This window comes from Amblyomma mixtum, chromosome 8 (assembly GCF_055824585.1).
Source record: "Amblyomma mixtum isolate Tamu chromosome 8, ASM5582458v1, whole genome shotgun sequence".
NCBI classification, from domain to species: domain Eukaryota; kingdom Metazoa; phylum Arthropoda; class Arachnida; order Ixodida; family Ixodidae; genus Amblyomma; species Amblyomma mixtum.
In genome coordinates, this window is record NC_143019.1 from 88448372 (window position 1) to 88473913 (window position 25542).

Genomic DNA, 25542 nt, shown 5'->3' on the forward strand with positions numbered 1-25542 from the left:
ATGGTGACCAACTCGCCCCAGACGCCCAACAGTTTGCCCAAAGTGCTTAAGAAGCCCGTCAGCTGACCCGCGTGCACATCGGGCAACAGCAGAGCACGAATGCGCGCCGCTACAACCTTCCCCACCGACAGGTTGACTACAAACCCGGTGACCAACTCTGGGTATGGACTCCTGTCTGTCGCCAAGGCTTGTCTGAGAGACTACTCTGCCGCTATTTTGGCCGATACAAAGTGTGAGTGATGTTAATTATGAAGTGCTTCCGGACGGTGACGCGCAACCGCGACGCCTACAGCCCAGCTCTGACATTGTGTACGGTGTGCGGCTTAAGCTGTACTATACACCGTAACGCAAACGTATTGATGTCGTCACTCACTTCTACTGATACACTTTGCTCATTTTTATTTTCTTTTCTGTTTTACGCTCACGTCGGCAGCGATGTTGTCGGAATCACGACAACGTTCTTCTTTTTCATAAGGGGGGAATACTGCCACCTAGTATTGCCAGGTTGCGCATAGCTGACGACGACGAAGTAGTGCTCGCGTTGTCAGGGATCGGTCGCCATTGCTGCCTCAGCTTGCCTGGCCTTGTCCGTCTTGCTTCCTGGTATTAAAGCACCTTTCGTCAACAAGTACGTTGCAATAGAAATAATGTCCTCCTTTTTGCACAATTTACCTGTAAAGACAGGACCTAGTCACCTGTCGCTGCTTTTAAACTAATCATCTGTTAACGTCAAATAAGGCACGTTGTTTAATCGTGTATTTAAATGACTTTGGAATTACGCTCAAGCAATAGCCATAGGCAATGCCTTTGTTAACTGGACTAAGAACAAAACCGGGTAAAATGTTCGTGACAAACAATAACCAAACCTTGCAGTCATGATTCCAGTGGAGTTCATCCAGACGCCGGCAGAATGTTGTAGCGCGGACCCTGCAGCTGCGAACCAGTTGTTGCATTGGGCCAACTGCTGGAGTGGAGACCAAGGGTCGCGTTTACTATTCAGCAAGTCGGGCCTTTGGGACTGAGACATCGGCTGGTGGCTGCCGTAGCAGAGACGGGTCGTGAAAGAAATAACGTAACAATACCTCATTTTTATGGCAGGAATGAAAAAAAATGGGAGCGCTTTATACAGGAGAAAAACAGAGGCTTTTAGTAGCGCACGACGCCTAGGGAGGCCCTTCATTTTTTTGGGGAAACGTTCAACGAATCAAATGATCACGTGACCCTGCTCAATGCCACTCAAAGCCCAACCCCTTCACACGTGGACAGGTGTGTTAGAAGGTGAATCCATTCACTGACAGTTGTGACTCACAACACAAAATTCTTGGAAATTGAGTCTTTTCTGACGGCAACCAGGGAAAGCTTCCTGATGAGAGACAGTAGACATTTGTGCGGAGCCTCAAATTCCCGAAAAGACTCCGGATCTCTCGTGAAGGTCTACTTGGTAAACCGTGCCAATTTGGCGTATGGCAGTGGACAACTTTGCATTCCATGACGCGAAGTACGAAGACATTTTTGCCGTGAGGCTGCCACGTGACCTGCATGCGTTCGCCAGGCGATCACCTCGTGCAGAGCACGTGGTCCTAATGCTACAAATCCTGTGGATGGAAACAAGCAGTTCGTCATTTTCTTACCTTCCCCAAATGATCGGACGCATCTCTTTTTGCAAAGCGGAGCAACGCGTATTTAACTCCTTCAGCACCGACCGCTACAAAGGTTCAGCTAATGCCTGAAGACAGGGTTAGGGAATTCATCCCCAGCGACAATGGACGTCTTGTCATCGAGGCGAAATGTAAAAGTGATCGTTTGGACAGTTATGCCGTAAAATATCGTACCCTAACCATGCAATACAATCAGGGTACGATATGGTACCGTCTTCACTGATGCAATCCCACTTAATCCTTACCCTTCAGTCCCGGCGCAAATTACTTCGATTGAAATTTTGATATTTGTTATTTAATCACGAACTTCGAAAGAACTCACCTTACCAGACGTTATCAAGAATTCGAAAAACCCGCCATTCTCACCCTCTTTCTCTTGCCCGATACTGTGCTACGACTAGTTTATTTCATCACTCTTTTTTCCCGTTGACAATCATTGATTTCGATAGTTCGTCAGCTGTCTACAATCTCTTGAGTTTATAAGAGACCAGTTACTATTTTATGTCTTGAGTTACCAGTCATTTTCTGCTGCTCGTAATTTCTTTTGCTTGCATTTCGATTTGCGTTGCTTGCAGCAAGCTCCTTCTTGGGCTTTACGGCCTGCAGCATGTAATGAACAAATAAATGAACACCGCACTACACTTTGAACACCGCGCCTGTGAATTAATTCTCCAATCTAGGAACGAAGCGTACCTGATCCAATTTCATTTTCCGAAAAGAATCGCGTGAATGCTTTTAAATTTCATTACACTTTAAAAATTTTTGCACAAAATGCCCTACGAATTATACGCGTGTGGAAATGAGTTATTAAAGTGCAATAATGCCAACCACTGATTTTGCTGACCTCCCCACAGTGAAGCTGGACACGCCTCTTAGTTTTCCTGACAGCAGCCCCTTAAATCGTAGCTATTTTTTTTAACAAGCAACATGAGATTTTGTTTAATAGCATCGGAAAAAGGACATGTACGCGAAGGGACATATGGTTCATAGCTGGCTTTTGGCTGAAGCAACCATGGATTCCGTACGTTTTACGGCGTTTTCCACGCACGCACTACGCGTTTGATCTTAAACAACTAGTCTTTTTATAAGGTTTATTACTATTAATATGAACTTCTGCGTAGCTTCTTGACCCATTTTATGTAGTCCTTGTTCTTGAGTTTTGTCTGTTAATAACTACGGCTTCAGTCCTTGTGAGGGGTGGGGAATTGTTGTCATGAATTTTGAAGTTCTAAGCGCTGCCAGGATTGCGCGATAGCTCAACGACACAAATAGAAATGAAAAATGACTACCGCTTCTTTTCACCCTTCTTCCCCTAGAAATTAAGTCACTGCCCTGTTTTGCCAGCATGCGGAGATCCTTGATGCAAACGTTAACAAAGAATTAAGGCAAATGACCTTCAGCTCCCACATAATAGCAGAATTGTCATGTTTTTTTTTTTTGTGGCCGAGGTATGCATCTTTGAATTAAAGATTAAACTGCGCGAAAGGGTTAGGACAACAGGAGACACATTCACGACACTTAGAAGCGCAGATGCGCTTCCAAGTGTCGTGAATGTGTCTCCTGTTGTCCTAACCCTTTCGCGCAGTTAAATCTTTAATTCAAAAATGAACTAACTAGCCCGGCAAATCCTATTGCAACTTATGCATCTTTATGTTTTAATTAGATTGTCGCCGAGTGGACGAGTTTTCGTTCGACACTTGACCGGAACACAGGTTATAGTTTAATAAAATAATATATCCGATTTTTTGTTACTTTAAGCGCCTTTAAGTTCTGTTTCCTCCAATGAGGTGCTCCCAGCTTTGGGAATTATAGCGATGAATCGCTTATTAGATTGAAGTATTGAGTATGAAAACGTTTATATTTAAAAAAAAAAGACTCCCATGCATTGTGGCACGAAAGTTAGTGGGCCTCTGCGCTAACAATGCCAGTGAGCATCAGGTAAAAAAAAAATGCGGAATGAAGGAAGTAAAACTAGCGTGGCTGAAAAAATATTCTCTTTTGTGTCTTGATTCGCCGATATTGTTTACGAGAGCCAAATAAGAGCAATGTTTGAGAACATCTACAGTCGTATAGAATACGTAGCCGCAGCTGCTCCGATGGCAAGATTGCCAGAAACTCGGCATTGTTTCACAGCATAAAATGGCACACAGAATTCCTTCAAGAATTTTCTTCCTTGCAATTTCCTTCGTTCGTACTCCATTCGTGCTGATTTTATGTGACATTACTGTTATACATGTTACGCTGTGTTGCTTTGTCACGTGCACCAGGGGGGACGGGCCTCCTCAGGCTTACTATGCCTTTTGCCCTCCCCCTCAAGTATGTACACATGCGTGGAATAAAAACCTCCTTCCATCCTTTCCTTCTACATTTGTAAAATTATTAGAAATTATTGCCTTAAAGCGCTCTTAAAGCGTAATGAATGCTTCATTTCACTTTGTGTCTCTATTCTCTCTATACTGGTGATAGCTGTTTTGAGAGGAGCTCCTTATATTTATTGCATTTATACAACAAATATCGCATTTGGAATTTAAAATTGGTTGAGGGTTTCTAAATAAATTGTGGACGAGGCGCCAGAAGCTCGTCGCTGCAGCAAGCATCATTTCAAGCGACTGCTGATGGGACAGTTTGGGATTATTGATAACACATTACATGGCTGATAGGCTGATTTTTTTAGCCTTTGCAGATTAGCTTTTTAAAAACTGAGAGGTATGCCTGTGCGGTATGTGCACGTAGATTGTGTAGCAAGGTGCACCTGCAAGATAAAGATTGTGCACCTGCAAGATAAAGCGTAATGATTAGGCGATTAATGAACTTGAAATAATTAATAATATTTTAAGGTGGGATTTGTTCGGTGAAGCTTCACAATGGGAGCAGGGCCAACAGCAGTCCGAGGTCAGCTAGTCGAGCCAGGAGCGTGCACCAGGCGATGGCAATACGGCTCGCGCGTATGCCCGTCGTCTTCCTTACAATATTTTTAATTTTACAGTTTAATATGGAATACCACTTTGCGAAATTGAAGGCCATCAGGGTCAAGAGTGAGCCCTTTATTTTTTAAAATCGGTAATGCGGTTCGAAGTATCGAACGTCAGAAATGCGCTTTTCAACATAATTCTACAGCATTTCATGTTTATAAAATGACATCGCTCGAATACCTTATGCATCAAATACAGACGCCATTTCTGTGCTCATGTTGTAGATGAAGCTAAGACATCTGCCAATTAACAGCGCACTCAGCGACGCCATTTTACATATTTGTAATGCAGGAAAGCGCACAGAGCGAGCTTACAAGGCACCGTTTTAACGTTCGATATTTCGAAACAAAAAATTTGAAAGGAATAGGGACCTTTGATGATTAGCAATATAATATTGCCTCTTACAATAGAAGGTAAAAAAGTTTATTAGTGAGTTCTAGTTTAAAATTGCTTAACCTTTAGGCTCGGCGACGCGCATGATGATCGCCTTGTTTACAACCTACCTAGACAGACCGCACAACGTATCTTTCATTGCTTTTAAAAATACAAATCTGGAAAGGGTTGAAAAAAATTCTTGTACAGTGCACCAAAATACAACAACAGCGAGGAAAGGCAGCAGATGGCGTTGAATATTGGAGGGTATATGTACAGAAGCCACAAAAAGCAGCTGATTTTGCGTAAAGTGTATTCAGGTGGTTGATGCTTGTGAAAAACTGCATTGCGAGTGCTCTGCGGGGCACGCTGCAAAATCACAATTCCCGGAAAGCTGGAGGAGCCGCACAATGGCAACACTCCAGGTTCGGAATTGTTTGCAGAGTACTGCAGTGATGACGCGTGCTTTCAATTGTTCTGATATTGTTTGCAAAGCCGTGCAGCTCATAACAATACATTATTTCCTTTTGTGTCGTCATTTTTTTTGTGTTGAAAGAAACGTGGGATATTTTGTTGAAATGACCTTCTTCCAAATCTCCCTGTCGGCTCTTTTCTTAGCTATGATGAATTCAGACCGAATACAGTCGGATTAGAGTTATTCTTTAATTTCCGAAGACGAATGCTATTATTGTGCACGCTTGAGTCTAAATTTCTAGGCACGGCGCCTGATACCGGGGCTGAGCGATAAACCATAATTGTTGCTGGTAGCAGGGAGTTCTTCATTTCCTCAGCACATTTTACTTGGATTTTGATGTCACGACAACGAGGGATTGCATCAAGTTCTGGTGACCAAAATCCTGCCCTGCTGACAGTTATTTTGGCCTTGCTTACCACTTCACGCTGTTATAAGGCTGTTCTATTTAAACTGGGGTCTTTATGGCGATTATAACTTTGTACCTTTGTCGGTAAGAAGAGGATTACAGCTCACTTTCAGTCCACACTCACACTTTTCGCAACCTTTATTAGGAATAAAATTTCACTTACACTACTTTGTTTTGAGGCCAAATGATATCCTCAATATTATGGAACTAACCTGATATCAGAGTTTCTCTTCCAAAACTACAGCTGCTGAGATCGTTTCCCGGCCCTGGCTCCATTGCAGTAATACATTGGAGTCGGAAATGCTGTGGAGATGAACTTCTACAGATTTTCACTGCTGCTCTCAAAACACACTATGCATAATCCTTAGCGTTCCCGCCACTGAACGATTCCTACTGACGTTTAGTATATATTTCAAATCAATTATACATTTCTTTGTTTGGTTCACAATCACGCGGATTTTGGGGCTCAGAGAAATCTGTGCGGCCCGAAGTCGCATGTCCAAAAAGGTGTCATCAACAGACTACCACCAAATAAGCACAAATATGGTGGAGGGCCGGGGGGTCCAGCAGTAGACAGACTCCCCCGGGTGTCAGCCCACAATTTTTCTTACACAAGCTCCTCACGTTCATGCCCACACCTTTCTCATACCTTAAAGCGCTCACAGAAATCTTTCAAAAGAAAAGCAGAATGCTTGGCGGCATCATTGTGATAATGATTTCGGAAATGAGCTGGCGCTGGTCATTCATCGTGCCGCTCGGCTAAGCAAGATTTATTTGCTATCCAAGTAACAAATATATATCTGTCAACAGATGCTTTATTTAGCTCCGAATCAAAATCCAGTAGTTTTCTCACCTAAACTTTTAAGCATTCATGTGCATGAAGTGTCATCAGCTGAATGTTAACTCAGTCATCAAAACATGTAAATCTATCCCACATCCGGTATGGCCTGTTCTCAAACGTCAGTGCAGGTTGCAGCGAAATCAAGGTAGTCAATTAGTGCAAGCAGTCCCGCTTATAAAAATTATTTTCCCTTTTGTACTTCTGTACAACGCAGTCTCCTCGGCTGTAAACATTCCCCGAAAAGTGTCTCTGAATGTCGTTGTACTCAACTCTACCCAGACGCTCCACGACACGGGCCTCTTACTTCAGCTTGCCTCATTACTTCGTCTCCGTAGAGGCCGGCAGCTAGCTCGACTCTCCAGTATCTAGGTCGCTAGATCCTAAAGAAAGCAAGGTACTTTCCGAGCTGTGTTTCTTTCCATGCAACCACCCCTTTTGCCGCATCACAGATGCCCTGGTGTGAATAACGGGTGCAGAGAGCCATGGGTATTACATTCTAACCTACCTACACCCACACAGACCACAGCATGCACCGACGTGACCATGAGAGAGAGTCGGCCGTATGCGTCATCTTCGCACCTTCGCAGCCAGACCTCTGTCTTCGTACTCGTGGCCCGTGCAGCAATGCTCAAAATCTCTACTCTTCAGATAGTGTCCTTTTCACAAGCCATCGTGTTTTTATACGAGCTTCTTCATACTGTATTCAAAATGCACATAGTGTCAATGCAGCGATTCGCTTCCTTTAGCGGCGGCAAATTGCAACACTGAAATGAAGAACACTTCTTGTGCGCATCGTCAGTCACCATACTATGGGTTCCTGGCCATGCAGGCATAACAGGAAGTGAGCTGGTTCATCAGGTAGCCTTTGAATTTCACATCCAGGCACCTGTGAACCCTGGTCAAGCCCTCAGACTTGGGGCTGTTCAGATATGAAATACTACCAACAACTGAAAACTACATCTAAACACCTACCTCAGCCCAAGCCACTTGTTACCCTTAACAAGCGCGCATACTTTGCCAAAGCGGTGGCTAATTGGCTTCGCAGGTTTTATCCCTGTGACGGTCGCGCATTTTGATGGAGGTGAAATGCAGGAATGCCGATGTGCTATGCGATGTTAACTGACGTCCATAAACTCTAGGTGGTATATATTGATCTGGACGTTAAACCCCACATACCACATACTTCCCACAATTCAATCATCGTAATTACAGCGTCTTGACTCATTCTTTCCTCACTACGTTCTGCCTTCGACCTATGCCAAGTGGTCTGCTGCCTATTTAAATCTAAGCACTGTATAAAGCAGAGCTACTATCATCCCCTCTCACAGAAATCTGTCGTCAAATAAAGTGAAGCCGACAACCCAAACCAGGACCTCCGCCCTATACCACCACCCTTCGCCCCTAAGAAACACTACTTACTAGCCCCCTCCTCACCACACCTCTCTAGCTACGGAGCAGCCCCCTACCTACCGCAAACCTCCACCGTCCCACCCACGTTGCCCACCTTTACCCTCCAGAAGCGCCACCCACCACCAAACCACCTGCCTCTCTATTCCCCATCTCCTACTCTTTACGACTTCTATTGTGTGTCCGGCTTTTGTGAGTGCAGCTGAACGACCACCTCGCCTTGGCCAACCGTGCGCAGTTTATACTAAATGCTTGGTCAGCGCTCTATAATAAAATGACGCTTTCTCACTTTATGGGCTTTTAATATCATACAAAAAAGACTGCTTTTTGATGTACGGCCTCGTTCCGAGGTTTGTCACAGCTGAAATTTCCTTGACAGTGAAGCCAGTGGTTTCAAGTTATCGTGGCTTCATTCTAATGAAATTTTAATGTACAGTCCATTCTAAAAGCTCTAAAATGGCCTTATTTTCAGATAGGCTGTGCTGTTCAACTATATCTGTCGACTACCTTATATTTATCATTATTATCAACTGCCCAGTTGCGTCATCCACGAAGACAAAGGTCTCTCCCAGTAGCCTGCAAATAGCCAAGTTTAAGTTTTACTCACAAGACAATCCTCGCGGGGTACAAGTAAGCCTTAAAACGTGGAACCGCCAGTACAAGAGACAACGCTGGGGTCCCACGAAGCCAGTCGCTGCTATTATACACGGATTTTCCGAAAATGGAGAAAGAAAGTGGATTCACTCAATGAAGAATGCTCTCATTAATGTGGTAAGTCATTTTCTTTTGCGTGGTTTGGGAGTAAGAAGTCACATGATATCATATTCAGGGAAAGGAAACAGGAGTTAGGTCAGACATTTTTTCAACGTTATTGCACTGTTTAAATACGATGATCATTAGCAGTCCGTTCATCCCACCCAGCTAGCAAGTCAACCGGCAAGCAGCAGAAATAACAATCAACAACTGTTTTACGATGAAACTCAGAAGCGCAGTAGCCCCGGCGGTAAGCAGTCTGCTTCATGCAATGAATGACTGGAGCTATGAATTTCTTGCTAGGGAAGCGCAAACTTAATGATAGCAACTAAGTAGTGCCATAACAATGCTTCAGACATACCGAGCGCTCGTGCCGTACCCTGTCCAGTGTGTGTGTATCGCGCAACTACCATCTACCAACTAACTCGAAAACACGTTCTACTTAGCCATAACACTGCTATTTGGTCCAACTTTATAATTTGATGAAAAGAAATCAACCTCTTCTCATATTGCATGGCACCGAAAGCAATTAATGCATCTCTGACTGTGACTGCGCCAGTAGCCTGCAAATAGCCATGTCCTAATCCGACCGAGTCCACTTTGCAGCCGCGAATTCTTCCTTTCCCTCCTTTAACCTCTGCTCCCCACAACACTTTCTGCCACTCCCGGCTATGGTCGCCATTCCTTTCAATCAATTCCTCCACTTTAGAGGAGAGTCGGTTATCTGCTATTTGAATTACTTGTCGCTCCGGTGATCATTTTATTGGCATGAATGTGAAAAAACATTTAGCTTGTCAAAGGTGTCACGCTGTCAGGACCCCCTATGATGCTTTGAGGACTGTGAGTTGGTCGAGATCGTGTAGAATTATTGTAATCAATCAACGGACGAGCGCACACGCGAAATAAGTAGGCTTTCCACACAGAAAACAAAGGGCCCTATTGTTTAAGTGAGCCTTCGATAGTATATTAAAAGAAACAACTTGACTTCTTTGCCACCTCACATCTGTAACCTTTTCCTGGTCCACGCCTGATTAGGTTTTGCTCTTATCGGTTTTTCTTGCAGTTCTTGCTTTGCTCTTTACTGGCCGTTTCCCGAAATGGTACATAAGTGCATTTTTTAAAAATAAAATTGCGCTGTTGTGAATAGCGCTTGTGTCATCTTATTCCCTCACCTTTCGTGGTCGCCTCGTTTGCGTTTCCCATCCATTTGATTTTCAAATAATTTTGCTTCCAAGCTAAGAGTGCTATACTGGATGCAAATGACCTTTTTGATAACTAAGTCTGGTCTCGCTCTCGCGCCTTTAGTCTATATGATGCTCACCATTGGTTGACTTGTAAATCAAAAAGTACTTTAAACGAAGCGTCCACAGCTCCTATACGTGAAACGCTGCAACCCTCTCAGAGATTTTGTGCAAAATATTTTAGGGTTAACAATTTGTAACAATTACCCCGCTCACGAGCCAGTTCGATGTGACGAAAGCTTGGCCGTATTATAGCTCTCAAGCACAGCACCAAAAATAAATCGCAGGATTTTCTGCCAGCCGCTTCCATGTGTATGTTGCGCATGATTCTGCTATAACTGCCACATATATGGCGATTCGACACGACGCTGCGGCACTGACACGAGTAAATGATTGGTGACGCCGACTTCACACTTCGTCGAAAAAAACTGGATTTTAAGTAGCACATCGCTAGAACAAGCAAGAATATATTACAAACTTTTCCTTAATCCTCGGATCTGAGTACTAGATGCAATTGTGGTGATGGCACACCTCATCCCTTCTAAAAAGAAATAGCACACTTCAAAACCGGTCTGGATCGCAGAACTGTTGTTGACACAGTCTCGAGATGGTCCATTCCTCAGCACATAAGTTTCTTTTCGTGCACCTCTAAAAAAACAGCATGGCCATATTACAGAGATTCTGGGCCGCTTGGTGCCTTGCCAATGTGGCTCTTACGCACTGTTTCACCATGGGACCATTGTTGATGGTTTGGCCAGCGAGCTAGGAAGGCGAAACTGGTTGCCAAAGGGACTGGGGCTAATGAAATCATCGCCGCACAGAAGAACAACGGTCATGCAAAAGTGTTCCGTTGCAATTTTACGACAGATCGAAGTGCCCAAAAAAGTTTTGTTGTGTCGGCCAAATTATCAATCAACATTCGAAATACCGAAAACATGACGTCAGCAACTTACTTCAGTTTAGTTTAGTTTAGTTTATGGGGTTTAACGTCCCAAAGCGACTAAGGCTATTTCCTTTTTCTGCTCAAACGAGGTGCAACAGCCTCAGACGTCCATGAAAATGTACGAGTGGTTTGAGATATCGTCGAATTTGATACATACTGACAGTTACACCAATAATACAGCTGCAGGAGCGCGATCCATTGTTACAGAAGCCATTTCCGTGTGGTACATAAAGCGCACGCAGCTGAGCCGCAAGGAGAGCACCCATTGAGTATAAAGGCTTCTTTCTGCACGGGAAGAAAATATTAACGAGATCGATATATATGTAAGTATTAAATATTGCGATGCATATAACGATGCAGAACAAATTGAGAAAAAAAGCTCGATTGATGATTGATCCCTCCAGTGTTCTGCATGCATCGACTGGTCAGTTGTTCTTTCTGTACATATTCTGAATGTATTGTGGTTTGAGACATTTACGTTAAATGATATATATGTATGAGGGAAATGTGGCTACAGCAAACGGTATAAGTTCCGAAGCTATGCCATTTCTTGTAATATATAAAATGGCAGAAAATCCTGTCTATCGCATTTGACGGCTATAACAAAAGCGTCATATTTAGGAGAACAATTCATTCTTTTCTTAAAGGTTGGTATAGCGTAGGCATAAGTTCCTGACGTCAGGTTTAATGAAAAACGCCGTCATGAATTATAACTGCTTACATTGTTTCTACAAATCCTCACTCAGCATGAAGTTGGTGCCCGGCAAATTTTTCGCACTGGCAAGAGCTTATGCTGCAGGTAAGCACATGTTTTCACTTGTACGGTCCTCGAATACTTTCTCGTATATCCTTCAATTTGCAAGTGACTCAGCAATAAAATCTGGGAATAATGAACTCTGTGCATGATATTTGAGAAGAATAAGAGGCACCACTCGATAAACCAGGCGCGCTAATCTCGTCTGCTTTTTTTAGTATAAGAGAGTTCTATACAGAATTAAAAACTTAAGAGCGTGCTAAATATCGTTTAGACGGCAGATTCTTTGTCGGAAGTAAAGAGCCCAAGGAGTTTGTTTTTAAGTCGTTTAAGGGGCCTCTTGCAGCATCCGTACAAAATCACAACTTTTGGAGTGGATAGGAATGTGGTTTCAATAGATTTGGAGCACCGAAATACATAATGTTCGGGCTATCTACTTAAATTTTTTTTTGGATTTCACTTAGGGATGCATCGTCTGACAACCTGACTGTCTACTGCTTAAGAGAGTTATCCCTTTAATATTTATTTCAAGATAAAAGCAAATCATGGCTCATTATATTCATTCTGCGTGGCCGCGTAACCATTTCGTTGTTTTGGCGCTTCCATCCACGTTCCCTACGCCTTTCTTCTCCGTTTCTTACATCAGTGTCTTAGAATGCTCTATAGAGCGTTCGGCCGCTTCGTTTGCCGCAAAGTAAAAATAGATGCTCCTAACGAGTCTACTTTTTGGTAGTATTGCTGAAATACTTGGTTTTCCAGCTTCCCGGATAAAGAAATAAGCGTGCGCGAAGCAGGCAGCCACACGCAGAGAAACGGGAGCATGGTGATAACGAACAATGAAGCGGTAGTTTCATTTGATGTCTATAGTTTCTTATTGTTACCTAGAGGGAAAGGTGCCGCCCTGTGTATGGGAATTTGCGTGGAACTTCCTCAAGAACACTTCAGGCACCATGTGCGCTGTAAGCATCATGGGCCGGTGCGCTACCGACTGTAGAACTATAACTTTGGGCCAAAAAATAATGCAAAAATAAACGTTGTTCGATAATCAAGAGCGTCCTAATATTCAATATCCTACTATAAATTGCAACAAATGAGCAGAAAAACATGTAAATGCAAAGTTTGGCTAAAAAAATAACAATTTGACGGTCTAAAGCGGGCGAGACGAAAGCCTTTTTGCGCCGATTTGACTGCCTCTGTTGCTGATTGCACGTTGTTTGTGAATGAAAGACTACGCTTCTGTTGTCAATTCTAGTGACTTTATTGGCTAGATCATGCTACTGATGCATTTGTCTGAATCTTGGAATAGATAATGACTATTTACTAATTGCTGACTAATTACTAATTAATGGTTACGACGTACTATTCCACGATGAAATCAATGATTTGTGGTTATGGCGTATTACATCCCTGATCACGTCATCAGGATGATTGACAGCTATAGTTTGACCGTTTCCGCTAACGGACAACGATCAGTCATTAAAGGCTTGCTCCCCTATTGGGCAAGTATTGTACACCACAGAAACTAACATTTCGTGTTTAATAGGCGCACTTTTAAAAGAAAAGATGTTTACACTTGAAGAAGTTTTTTTAATGGCATTTCGGAAAAGAGAAACCTTTTATTGTCGTCGTGAGCAGTTGCGTTTTCGCTACTATTGCTTTTGCGCACTACGTTTGCGTTAAAGTTGTCTGCATGCTGGCGCGCCATTTGACGGCTCTTAGCATGTCTTATCGCTGCGCGTACAGACTTTGCAAAGATAACCATGAAGTATGAAACGGAAACCTGTCCTACCACAACTAAGTGCCGGGGGTGTATGCTGACAATTGCACAGCATGCGGGTATTTCCGTGGATTCATGAGGTTTCGTCTGCATGCAATGGGCGGTCACCACCCTGCTTCGAAATCGGCGGGAAAATTTCTCCTGCGGGTAACATAACTGTCGCTTAAGATATTTCCAACACGATCCTGAAGAGCAGCTGGTATCACCTCTCTTCTCTAAAGCAGCACGTATGCGCGCCCATCAGAAGAACAGTGTTTTCGGAATCCGACTGTCCCGCACCGGGTAGCTCACCAGCCCAATACGCTTTGAGCGTCCATGGTAGCTGAAGGGCAGCGCCGCCAGCTTTGCCTGTAGGAAATAGCAAGAAACCCTATAGTCTGATGCACTTTCATAGCTGCCATTTTATCTTTTACCGGCGTCAGTATCCCCTAATGATGCAAACGATTCCTGTGGTTCACCCTTGTGTATCAAAATTAATGAATTCAGGAATTTGCCTTCACTGCCGGTGCGTTACATCTGGACAACATTCGAATATATAAATAATATATCGCTTCTAAAATTGCCACGCGAAGACGCGAAAATCTATTGGCGAAGATTGCGAAAAACGCATCGAGCTAGCGGTTGTTTCATGATATTGCTTGAAGTTGTAGTTTCAAGCTAAAATCAATCTAAAACTTTGTCATCTAGGCATACTCAAAATCCCCAACGAGTAAAACGCTATAACGAGTGCGCGTGACATTGACACATTTTTGCTCCGTGGTGGAGCCAACATGCTTCTCCATGAAAGGCTTTTTTCTGTTGTTAAATTAGTTTTAACGGGCCTTACGAGGTGTTAAAGACACGCAAGGTCAGGCTTCGGACTGTCGCGTTCCATCCGATGATGTCTACACGATCGGCTAAAATTTGTATGGAAGGTGCAAACTTAATGCGGTAGCATTGACTTTTCGCATAGTTCGCAAGCCTAATGCTCTGGTTGGCCCCGCCGCGGTGGCTCAGTGGTTACGACGCTCGGCTGCTGACCCGAAAGACGCGGCTTCGATCCCGGCCGCGGCGGCTGGAATTCCTTTGGAGGAGAAATTCTAGAGGCCCGTGTACTGTGCGATGTCAGTGCACGTTAAAGAACCCCAGGTGGCCGATATTTTCGGAGACCTTCACTACGCCGTCTCTCATAGCATGAGTCGCTTCGGGACGTTAAACCCAAATAAACCAATAATGCTCTGGTTGATCGATTCGTCAATGTTGTCTTACAGAATACCGTATTTTTTTCTTTTGGCCTGATATGTGTTCTAGCAGGAAGGCCAGCGAAACAGCCTTTTTAATTTTTCGTATGCTCATGATATACTGAATATCCTAGTCTGATGATTTTACAATAAAACGCTTTTACCTTTTCTTCATTATGGACACCTTAAAAACGCGGCAGTAAAGACCACAGTCTACTCGAGCTGCATGTAAAATCCTGAGAGATGCGTGAATGTAGCCGATCACAATCTTATACCGCAGCACCGCTGAATTATTTTGCAGTGACAATCGCCTTGCTTTGTGTGGCTGCTGCGGATGGTCATCGACGAAAGCCAAGCAACCGTCGCCGCTTCAATTTAAATAGAGTAGCAGTTGATCAAGGACGTGGTAATAACTGGCATCTCTACAGTGTCGAAGAAACCTTGAAGGTATCGTCACGCATGAAGTGTTTCTCTTATAGATGCCATTGATCGCAGGTGTACTTGAAATAGCATTGCTGCCAGTAGCTAAAGGAACTGGTGTCTCCCATGCTTGGCGACTGAGGTAATGTCCTATGGAAAGTGACGACAAGTAGCGAGTCATGATAAAATGTAGGCGCACAGTGTCTTCTGAGGGAAACATAGCATAGCTTAACGGCTGCGCCAGGAAATACTGCTTAGGCATATGACCAGCATTTCAGTAAGAATGGTTGAAGCAGTGTGTTTCGTCTTAGTAGTTTTCGTTACTGAACACTGACTACCTGACGCCTGCCTCAACAGTGTATTGGCGTATTACCATGTCCAATTTTCTGGGACAAAAATTTTGAATATTCGGATATTGTAGCGTACTTTTATAGAAATAGTTGAGGTAATGATCCATTCTTTCTTTGGGTAGGAAAATCTTTTGAAGTTTTTTAGCTGCTCATATGGAGCAGTTAAGAAACGAGGAAGGTTTTTGACGATAGCAAAAACGTTAACAGAAAACAAAAGCCTGCTGACGGAATACCTGAGGTCGTCTTGATTGTTATAATGAAAACTTACAATGCATGAAAAAACTGCTTTCCTAAACTCTTTCCTGCTAAAAATGCCTTTGTTCCAAATTGCTGCACATTATTATACCGACTTCATTCAGGAGCTTGGGTCATCGTCGCAAAGGCTTTGGGCCAGTGTCCCCGCAGGATAAATCAAGCCGTAGAGAACAATAAAGTTTCAATCAATCAATCAATCAATCAATCAATCAATCAATCAATCAATCAATCAATCAATCAATCAATCAATCAATCAATCAATCAATCAATCAATCAATCAATCAATATTTCGGTAAATAAATAAATAGGTTTATTTTGAATATCAGCGGTGTTCACTGGGTCGCAGACCGCCTCAAGATGGCATTGACGCGGCCCCGTGTACATGGCAACACACAACAAGCTCAGGTACATGATATAAATACATAGTCATGCAGTTTAGTACATTTAACAGAGCACTAAAAATGGATAAATTCCGGAAAAATGGAAGGAGATATTTAAGTACTTGTTGTGCGCAGGCGTAGAATTTCCCATTGTTGAAGGTGCCGAGTGGTGCGTGCGCATACTTTGGGTTTGCAATACTGCTGATAGCATTGTTGAATTTTTTTAATGCCTGCCTCGTAACGCTTGATTAACATTGTTCTGTAATTGTTTATTGTCCTGCTTCGTAACGCTTGATAAACATGGTTCTCTAAATTTCAGGGATACATATTAGATTCTGTAAATATAGGGTCTGCGCGGCTGTCGCATGGAACATTCATGATTATTCGAACTGCCTTTTTTGTAATCTAAATCCTTTGTGGTCTTGACGTTACGAGTTTGAATTGAGTGTCGGAAAGCGTTTGAAATTAAATTTCATGAGCAATAAATGCATCGTTTTTTGCCGGGCAAAGATCAACGCTCCCAGAAAGGATCAGAATTTTGATTTTTACGTGTGATAAAAATTGTCTGCAGTTGTACGCATGACCCAACAGAAAGTGTGCTCAGGAGGACAAAATTTCCAAAAGCTGCTGCAATAATAGCATTAGTCATGTAGTCTTTTGACCCACGATAGGCTGCTCAAGACAGACTGGTCATCTAATATGAATAGCCCCTATTAGAGGCTTAAGTTCGATTGTACTTGCAACCGCTATCAGGCAGTGTCTGACATTGGGGTTCATAGACTAATTTTTATATGCAATGATAAAAAATGAATCTTAAATTTAAGCACTTGGAACAAATAAGAAATCAAAGGTGTATTTATTACTGAAAATAAATAAAAGAATACCAATAATTCACCAGTAGCATGTTACACATCAGCATAATTTCATTTCAGTTTAAATGCTGCTAAGTCGTTCAAGGCCTTTCGGTTTCATAAGAGTGGAGTATCACTTACAATAAAATATTCCTATCCTGTTCTACAGGTTGTGTGGCGAACAACCTATAATAAAAAAGAAAGGCTGAAAACAATCCAAAAATGCCTTAAATACATTTACTTAGGACATTGCTCACCACTATGGCTGACCGGTTCTAAGAACAAAAATTTTTATTGAAAGGAAAAGTGCAGACCACTTAGAAAGAAAACAAAGGTATCAAAGTTGGGCTCATAAACAGACTGTCGTAAACAACAACAACAACAATGAACATTAGAATGCGACTATTGTGTAACGCTTGGCAACCATGTTTTCGTGTTGTTTTTTTTTCGCAGGTGGAGAATTTAAGGACAGGAGAAGATGGATCCCCATGCTACGCAAACATAGGATGCTTCAAATTAGAAGAACGTATGAGAATAGATCTCGGCGGCCCTGAAACGCCCGCAGAAGTTGGAACAAATTTTTTTTTCTATTCTCAAGATAGCCCCCGGGGGGTAGAAGTAACTCTGCGAACATGGAGTAAAATCTATCGGACAAAAGGATGGGATCTTTCGAAATGCCTCGCTGCCATTATACACGGATTTACTGAAAGCGGCGAAAAAGATTGGGTGCTAACACTGACTGAAGCTCTGCGCACCATTGTAAGTCACCTTGCGGTTTTCCTTTCGTATACGTTTCGTGCACATTAAAAGCTGTCTTTATAGGGAAGTGCGTCTCTGTTTAGAAGGTGCTCTTCGGTCGGACTGTACGATTAATGCTGATGTACTTTTAGGGCACTTTACAACCTGTCTGCGCAGTTATAGACAAGTATTTCTAATACCTGGGCGCTGAGTTGTGCAGCGATTCTTTTACGAGTCATTCCTTTGCCAGGGCGCAATTGGTCGGTTATTTCTGTCCCTTTAACACTTACCCTACGGTAATACGTGCGGAACAAATTTTAACACTGAAGGCTCTGCGGGACAGAGCATTAAGGCAAAAGAGGTCAGAGTAGAACTGCTGCGAAATGCGCATGCCGCCTTAATTGGAATTGAAAATAATGAAACGGAATTCATATTGCGAGCCAGTGCCGGCAAGGTGAGGAATGTGGAGGAGCTAGCCAAAGTGAGGTGTAGCGTCCATAGAGAGGCGACGTTTAAAATTAGCCTCGATTTGAAAAGAGAAGAAAGAAAACGAGTGAGGAAGAGGCCCACAAATGAACCGGTAACAGGAAGAGTAGAGGAATTTAGGATAGTGCGTAAGGATAGATACTCCACTTTAACTGAGGATGGCCTAATCTGTTAGGCAATGAACGATAATGTAACAAACAAAATTACAAATATATTATCTAAGGCAACGCCTTAGATAATATATCCGACGAGAGCCGTCATATTTTACCTAACCCGTACTCTGTTTTAGCAAGTAATTTATTTCCTCCTTTCAACTTCTTTCTCTGCGGTGGCGTACCTCCGTTTTTACCCCTTCTCTCTCTGCATATCCTTCTCTCTTGGCCGCTGGGATCGGTGCCAAAAAGTACAACGCACTTAGTCCCACGACAGCTCAGGATGGGCTCTCAATAACGGCTCTCGATATAATAACTTCACCTAATGAAATACGAAACTGTGGGGATCACTGCTTTGTTAACTCACGTCGGGCTTACTGAGAAAACAGAGCTGTATTCTCTAGACTACAGTACATAGGCAAAAAATTATGCACAAGTTGGGAAAGAGGGAAAAAAGGATAACTAGGAAGAAGGGAAATGATTTTTGCGCAATGCGGACGACATTTCATCCTCATAAAATAGTCTTGTCTCTTTTTGCTTTGCCTTCTACGTAACTATTTGCTCCGCAGAGTAAGCTACGGAATCAATCAAGAAGTGTAGAAAAACAGGACGCAAAAACACTAAAGAGTGCCATCTGATCAGCTGTAGCAGACTCGCTATTTTCAGTCCTTTTACGGCATGGGTGAAAAAGACGCTTTCATTTTTTTTTTCATTTATTGTACCCCTCAGGGCCAGAAACATTACAGAGGGGGAGTGGCAAAACACACGATCAAGATTAGAAAATACAGCAAAGAGACAAATTTAAATAACCCCTGAATATACAATGCTAACTATAGCTTCGCGGAACATGTCATAGTTATTGATGTTGGCAATACCTATGGGAAGGTGATTCCAGTCACGCGAGGTACGCAGCAAAAATGACTGGGAAAAATATTGGTATTAGAAGAAACTAAACCGAATTTATGATTATGGTCAGTACGATGGGATACATAAATTGGCTGTGGAATAAGGCGATCGCGCAGTACGGGATGATGGTACAACTTCTGAAATGATGCGATCATCAAAAAAAAAAAGATATGCAGAAGCGATGAGCAAATAATTAACTACCACATCGCCCGCTCTTGCCTTCCTTGTTCCTCGACTGCAACGTGCTGGTTGTGGACTGGGCAAAGGGAGCCGCGGCACCTCTCTACCCTATCGCAGCCAGGAATACACCGATGCCGGGCGCTCTACTGTCGATGCTGCTTCAAGAAATGATGGCGTCTTCGAAATACACACTCCGGGCTGAAAATACTCACCTCATTGGATTCAGTCTAGGTGCTCAGGTCGCTGGATTTTGCGGGCGACACTTTCAAATGAAAACAGGAACCAAGATTGCACGCATCACAGGTATGCACAGTAAACGATAAAGCTCTTTCGCGGCTGTCGTTTATGCAAAGTAAGATCGAAGTGTTTAACGCTCCCTTTCTAAAAAGCAGGGCTGTAGAGAGGCTTATTATAAATAAGAGTGGCAGGCTGAAAAGAGAACAAAGCTTTTAGCGCTAACTAAAACCTGACAGAAATCCCTAGAAGCACAGAACTGTGTGTGGCTTTTCTCATGAAAGGTTTTTTTTTTAGGCCAGTACTTTTATCTGCATTTCGGAATAAGCGGTTGTTGAAGGAAGAACAAATGTCTGTAGTCTCTGTATAATATTCAACCAAGCCTCAGGGGAACTCGGTTATAAAGAATCAATACTATTAGAGTCCTACGGCGCTCTTTGCAGCTGGGCCTAATTTAACCTGGCTCATATATATCAAACAAAAGTAAGAAGAAACGTAAAGCTGTAGAAACATCTCACTGTAAACAACCTTTTTCTTGCAGGCCTTGATCCTGCCGGTCCTCTTTTTGAAGGCAGCAGGGCGTGTCTATCCAAAGGGGATGCCCAGTTCGTTGATGTTATCCATGCCAACGCCGGCTCGCTTCGGCAGTTGCACTATGGAGTTAACCAAACCGTCGGTGACGTTGACTTCTGGCCAAACGGAGGATCGGACCAGCCAGGTTGCCTAACAAGTACGTATGCGATCTCTGTTAAAGCCTGTTTTTCGGCTTCCTGGTTTCTAATTCGCAACCCTTTCGTATCTTTCGAAGTCCTCATTAGTCGAACGACCTCCAAAAAAGTTCCGGAATGAAAATTGATCTACCGAAAACGACACTTTAGAGCTACGTGAGCACAGAACAGTTGAGAAATATATGAAAGGTTCTAGGTTTCCTTAGTAACAATTTTAAGTATCTCAAGTGCATCAGTGAGTTGAGGAATAAACAAACCAGCCGGAAACCACTGGCCGAATGTTTACCTTTCTGGCGATGAATAAAAAAACAATTGGAACGCAAAACCCTTGTCAAATGTTTACAGCCCAGGAGGGTTGCTTCTGTGCCCCACGTGTCGCTAGCTGGGAACATCAGAGCCTTCCAAACCTTCTCAAGATAGAAGCAATTACATTCCTCCCCATGCAAATCTTAGACCTTGCTAGTATGCTACTAGACCCTACTACAAGCCTGAGCTGCGATCTCCCGTAGCTTTTAACATTTGACGGAGGCTATACATTTAAAAATTGCTGCGAATACTCTAGGTCTGGGCAGGCTTACCTTTGGCGAGCCGCAGGCATGTTAGCTCTGCTGTCTGAGTGCGCTTTGTGAAACATTATGCTTAATGAAAATATATGAAACAATTTATTTAAAGGAAAAACAAATGCCGCTTCTACTGCGTAAGAAAGAACAAAAGGCGGTATAAAGCCGCTCTACGACGAAAAGCGTTTCATATACCGTGACAAGGGTAGAAATTTGGGCGAGTCGGTAACTGTGATCCATGGTATGTGAGGTCGCGCAAAACTGGACATGGGATAGAGAAAGACGCACACAGCAGAGTGAATATGGATGAACCAGCTAAGATTTTCCGATCGAACTGCATGAGCAAAAATAACTTCATCTGACGCCAGGTAGCGGGCATTGATACACACAGAGTATAACGGCTGAAATAGTGTGTCTATCCCAATCCCTTCATTTTTTAGGAATGTCTGCAGCAGCTACCAAAACTTAGGTTTCTGCAGTTGAATAACAGGCGAAATTTCGGGAAGCATAATTTTAGTGTGGAATGTGGAACCTGCCTTGGCATTACAAAGCTCGAAAAAGGTCAGGACAAACCATCGGTAGTGAGCGCACAGTGCGCACAGGTTTCTTGTCGGCTGCCTGGGAAAACCGTACGACAAGAGTAGTTTTCTCTAGTTCTGAGCGTACTCTACCCTTCCTTAACCTGTGGCCCAGTAATAGCGGCTCCTCGTAAGCAGAGTGGCTGTTCTGCAGTTTAAACTTTAGATCTGAAGACTTGGGTGCTTTGAGCACCATCCGAAGCCCTTTTAGGCAGGTGTCAAAGTTCGAGGTGAAAACAAAGACTACAGAAATCTGCCATTTAAGGCCTGCCAGTACTGTCTCCTTTAACTGCTGGAAGACTTTGCTGTAGAACAGAGCTCATATGGCATTAGCATTAATTCAGAGAGGCTGCCGGGCATGAAAAAGGCTGTCTTCTCATGGTCCCTGTCATTGACGTTGATATATCAGTACCCTCTGTTTAAATCAATGGACGCCAAGCACTTAGCATCGCAAGAGCGGACAGAATGACGGAAATGCGGGGTAGGAGGTAGACGTGTTTCTTTGTTCTGCACTCCAATCGGCTTTAATCGGCGGATAAGAAGAGAGGAGGACTGCCTTTCTTCATAACGAAGACGACCAGCGCTGCCAACGGACTATTAAGTGGTTGAACAATGTCGTCTCGAAGCACTACTTCCGGTTTGTCACGGACGGCTTGTGCACACGCGGCAGCGCACGTTAGGGAATTTGGTAGAGAGGTCGGCCATTCTCATCTGTTACAATTCGGTGCCTAGCAAGAAGAGTTCGTCAAACCTTGAGGAATAGGAGTAGTCGCTGTAAATTTTTTTTTTCAGTGGTCAGGCGGGGCAGGGTTAATGTTGAAGGTCGACTCGGAACTTAGGCGGAGTGAGGTGGGCGACAACGGGTTTGATAATGCGAATGTGTTGCTCTCCTCAGCAAGGGTTTTCTCGTCTTGGACTTCGTTTCCGAAATTGGGTTTGTCGTTGTTGGAGGTTCTTCGTCGTTTCGATGAGAAGCAACCTGACCTCTGAAGGCGGTTCTCTTTAGTTTCCCCTACAGGGACTGGCTATCTGCGGCTCGGCCTATGTGCGTATCTGCGGCTCGGCGGTACGAAACGTGAGGCTCAGAGCAATGAAGATCTCAATGAATGGCTTCGCAAGTACTGTCAGTGGCGCAAGTAGTCGCCAACTTCCGGTGGCCACTGTACGCGTCGTGGTCGCAGTGCGTCATAGCAGAAAGCGCGAAGGCCCATTAGCCTGCACGGTAAGTTTCGCAGTGTTTGGCTGGCTTCAGAAGAGCGGAAGCACAGTAGATGTCATGAGTTTTCCAGCAGTCACACTTCATAGCGTTTGAGAGGTGCTCGTAGGCTGGGCGAGTGGTTGGACGAGGTCGGCGTTCTTGCACTGCAGGTTCACGTCGCTCAGTACTTGAGAAGTCATGCCTGGCCCAGGACCGCGCACTGCTTTGGGGTAGGTCATTGCTAGGGGCTTTGGCACGCGCGTCGTTTCTTGCAGGACGCCTAAGGCCTGCCAGACTTTCTCGCGTACCATGTACGCAAGTGTCATAAGTAGGGTTCTGTTGCAGACGGCAAAAGTCGGCGCTGCACGTCCTAAACGATGCCACGAATGATTTCAGGTAAACCATTGCTGCTGGTCGTCATGGCCAATAGGCGGCTTTTATACCTGTAGCAGCCTTCCAATTCTCGGTGACATTAGCGTGCTCATGCCTCTAAGTTTTTATGGTCGCTCTTCGATTGCTACCCCTAAAACTATTTTTGGTGGATTGAATATCAATCCGGGGAAGAACTGTTGTTTGATTCCTCGCACTACACGTTGAGATTCTAACTCGCATTACGAAAAAGGCGCATCATCTACGTAGGCGCTCATTTTCTCGTTGGAGTGCTGAATGCGGAACTGGAAAGAAAGCTAAGGTCTTTCCTTGCCAACGATGCTAACGAATCTTATAAGGGGTTCTCTCTTGAACCTCTCCTGCATCTCCAGAGAGGCCAAGTGATTCTGATACCACGTGCGTACTGGGCCTTGCATTTAGGACAAATCGTTTTTAATTTTATATCTTTGCCAAGTGACTTCAGTGAGGGCACTCACCGAATAGGTCCAATCACTCTTCGACATCTTCGTGCTATGGGCCTTTGGAATGTTGGCGGCTCACGAGGTTAGCGAAGCACAAAAACCGTTGGCTGTGCGCAAGGCTTCCTCTTCAGAAATTCAGCAGGTCCGTGGTCCAACAACTCCACCAGATGTCGCTTGGTGGCGACAACGCAGTGAACCCGCGAGAAGACTGATGTGGTGCTGAGATGGAGCCTTTATTGCTTTGAACTGAGTTCTCAAAGAGTCTGCGACAGCGATAACCACAGAAATAAGCGTGCTCGGTGGTCTTCGAAGAACGGAATGACCACTGTTCCCGGTCGCGTTCAATTTAAACACGACAACGCACTTTCGAGATGGATAACGCGCTTAAAGTACTGGCAATAATCTCGAAAACTGTAGAACCAGTTACGCTCGGCTGGAACATGACATGTAAACGTTCTCGTCTCTCTCGCCACTAACAGAGCCGTGTGCAACAGTCTTCAGAATAAACAAAGTAACGTAGCGAAGGTTTGCGGCGATATGCGTGTCTAATAGGGAATGTTCCTAAGTATGTGGCGTTCTCCCCGAAAACACGTGTTACCAGGAATCCGGGGCAGTTCCAGCCAGGGCCGAATTCGACGTTCTGTTGTGCAGCCACTCGCTCACGGTCTTTTTTCTATGTCGTCACAGATGATGTCAACGCGCTATTGTAGCGCGAAAGCGGTACATCACTAGCGAAACTGAAAAACCGGAGGTATGTGCGAAGCCTCAACCTTTGACGGAGCGCCAGCGGCGGATGCCTTGCTGAGCTGCTCCGTCAATGCGCATAACCACCCTAACCCCCTTCCTGCGCGCAGCTGCCGATAGCGGTTGATGATAAGATCTTGCATGGTGTTTGTTGCCTTTGAGGCGGTGGGCTCAAGTGCTTTTGCACGTCCTACTCGGTTTAACTACGTAAAAGTCCCCACCATTTTTTTAAAATCTTCAAAGCCATGCGGCACCAGCCAGGAAAACCAGAAGCGCTTGTCCCCAATTCCTGAGAATGATAATTAGTACGTCGAAGTTCAGCTTCTTGAAGGAGCCGTCAAGTGTCGTTGTTGTCTCTTTCCATTATGTGTCTTTTACTTTTCACGTAATGATTTTCTTCCCGATATGAGCAGTAATATCAGGGTCCATACTATCGAATGTACAATAAATTGAAGCTCAGAGTCAAGGCTTGCCTTCGTGCGTTGCCAACCTCCTGCGCAGTGTGTTACTTTTGCGCCTCATTTACATCTTGAACTGCTGGAAACTCGCTGAATTACCCTTTAAGCTATTTTTTTTTTGTCTTACAGGTGCCTTTTTCTGCAGTCACTACCGAGCTCCTGCAATGTTTATTGAGTCGATAACCAGAAAAACGTGCAGGTTCAAGTCATATTTTTGCAGAGGAGGATGGGCGGAATATCAGAGTGGCAAATGTCAAGAAAGGGCTTCGCCCAAGGACATAGGCGAAATGGGTTACAACAGCACCAATCATTATGGAAGGGGGAACCAGTACTTGAGAACTAACCAGAGCCCCCCTTACTGTATACCTTCGAAAAGGTTTTGGTCTGGTCGCTGATGCCTTGTATTAAAAATTGACTTTCATATGTTGCGTCTTTGATACTGGGTACATCCGACCGGCCTCTGTTTAGCAATGAAATGAAGGAGTTGTTTTAAATTTTTAATGTGTTATGCAGGAAATTTCGCATAATATATGTACCCCTAAACGCACCTAACTCACATCATTACCAAATTAAACTGTCGATCAATACTGCGCCACTATGCCTTCAGTTAGCCGCCCTGGTGGGCTTACTTTGTAAAACTATCGCCCTAAATAG

At 43.9% G+C, this 25542-nt stretch overlaps 1 protein-coding gene across 1 annotated transcript; it reads left to right on the top strand.

Annotated features, from left to right (window-relative positions):
- LOC149333413 (pancreatic triacylglycerol lipase-like) lies at positions 1 to 25283 on the top strand. Its single transcript, XM_089557718.1, has 6 exons — positions 1 to 57; positions 17529 to 17824; positions 19581 to 19840; positions 20313 to 20501; positions 22656 to 22686; positions 25034 to 25283. The coding sequence occupies exons 1-6, from the start codon at positions 1 to 3 to the stop codon at positions 25281 to 25283; spliced, it is 1083 nt and encodes a 360-aa protein (XP_089413844.1).
- The last annotated feature ends 259 nt before the right edge of the window (positions 25284 to 25542 follow it).

Coding starts and splice junctions, on each gene's coding strand:
- LOC149333413 (XM_089557718.1), top strand. CDS start 1: ATGGTGACCAACTCGCCCCAGACGCCCAACAGTTTGCCCAAAGTGCTT. Junction 17,825..19,580: donor CTAACACTGACTGAAGCTCT/GCGCACCATTGT, acceptor GCTCTTGCCTTC/CTTGTTCCTCGACTGCAACG. Junction 22,687..25,033: donor CTGCGGCTCGGCCTATGTGC/GTATCTGCGGCT, acceptor CTTTTTCTGCAG/TCACTACCGAGCTCCTGCAA.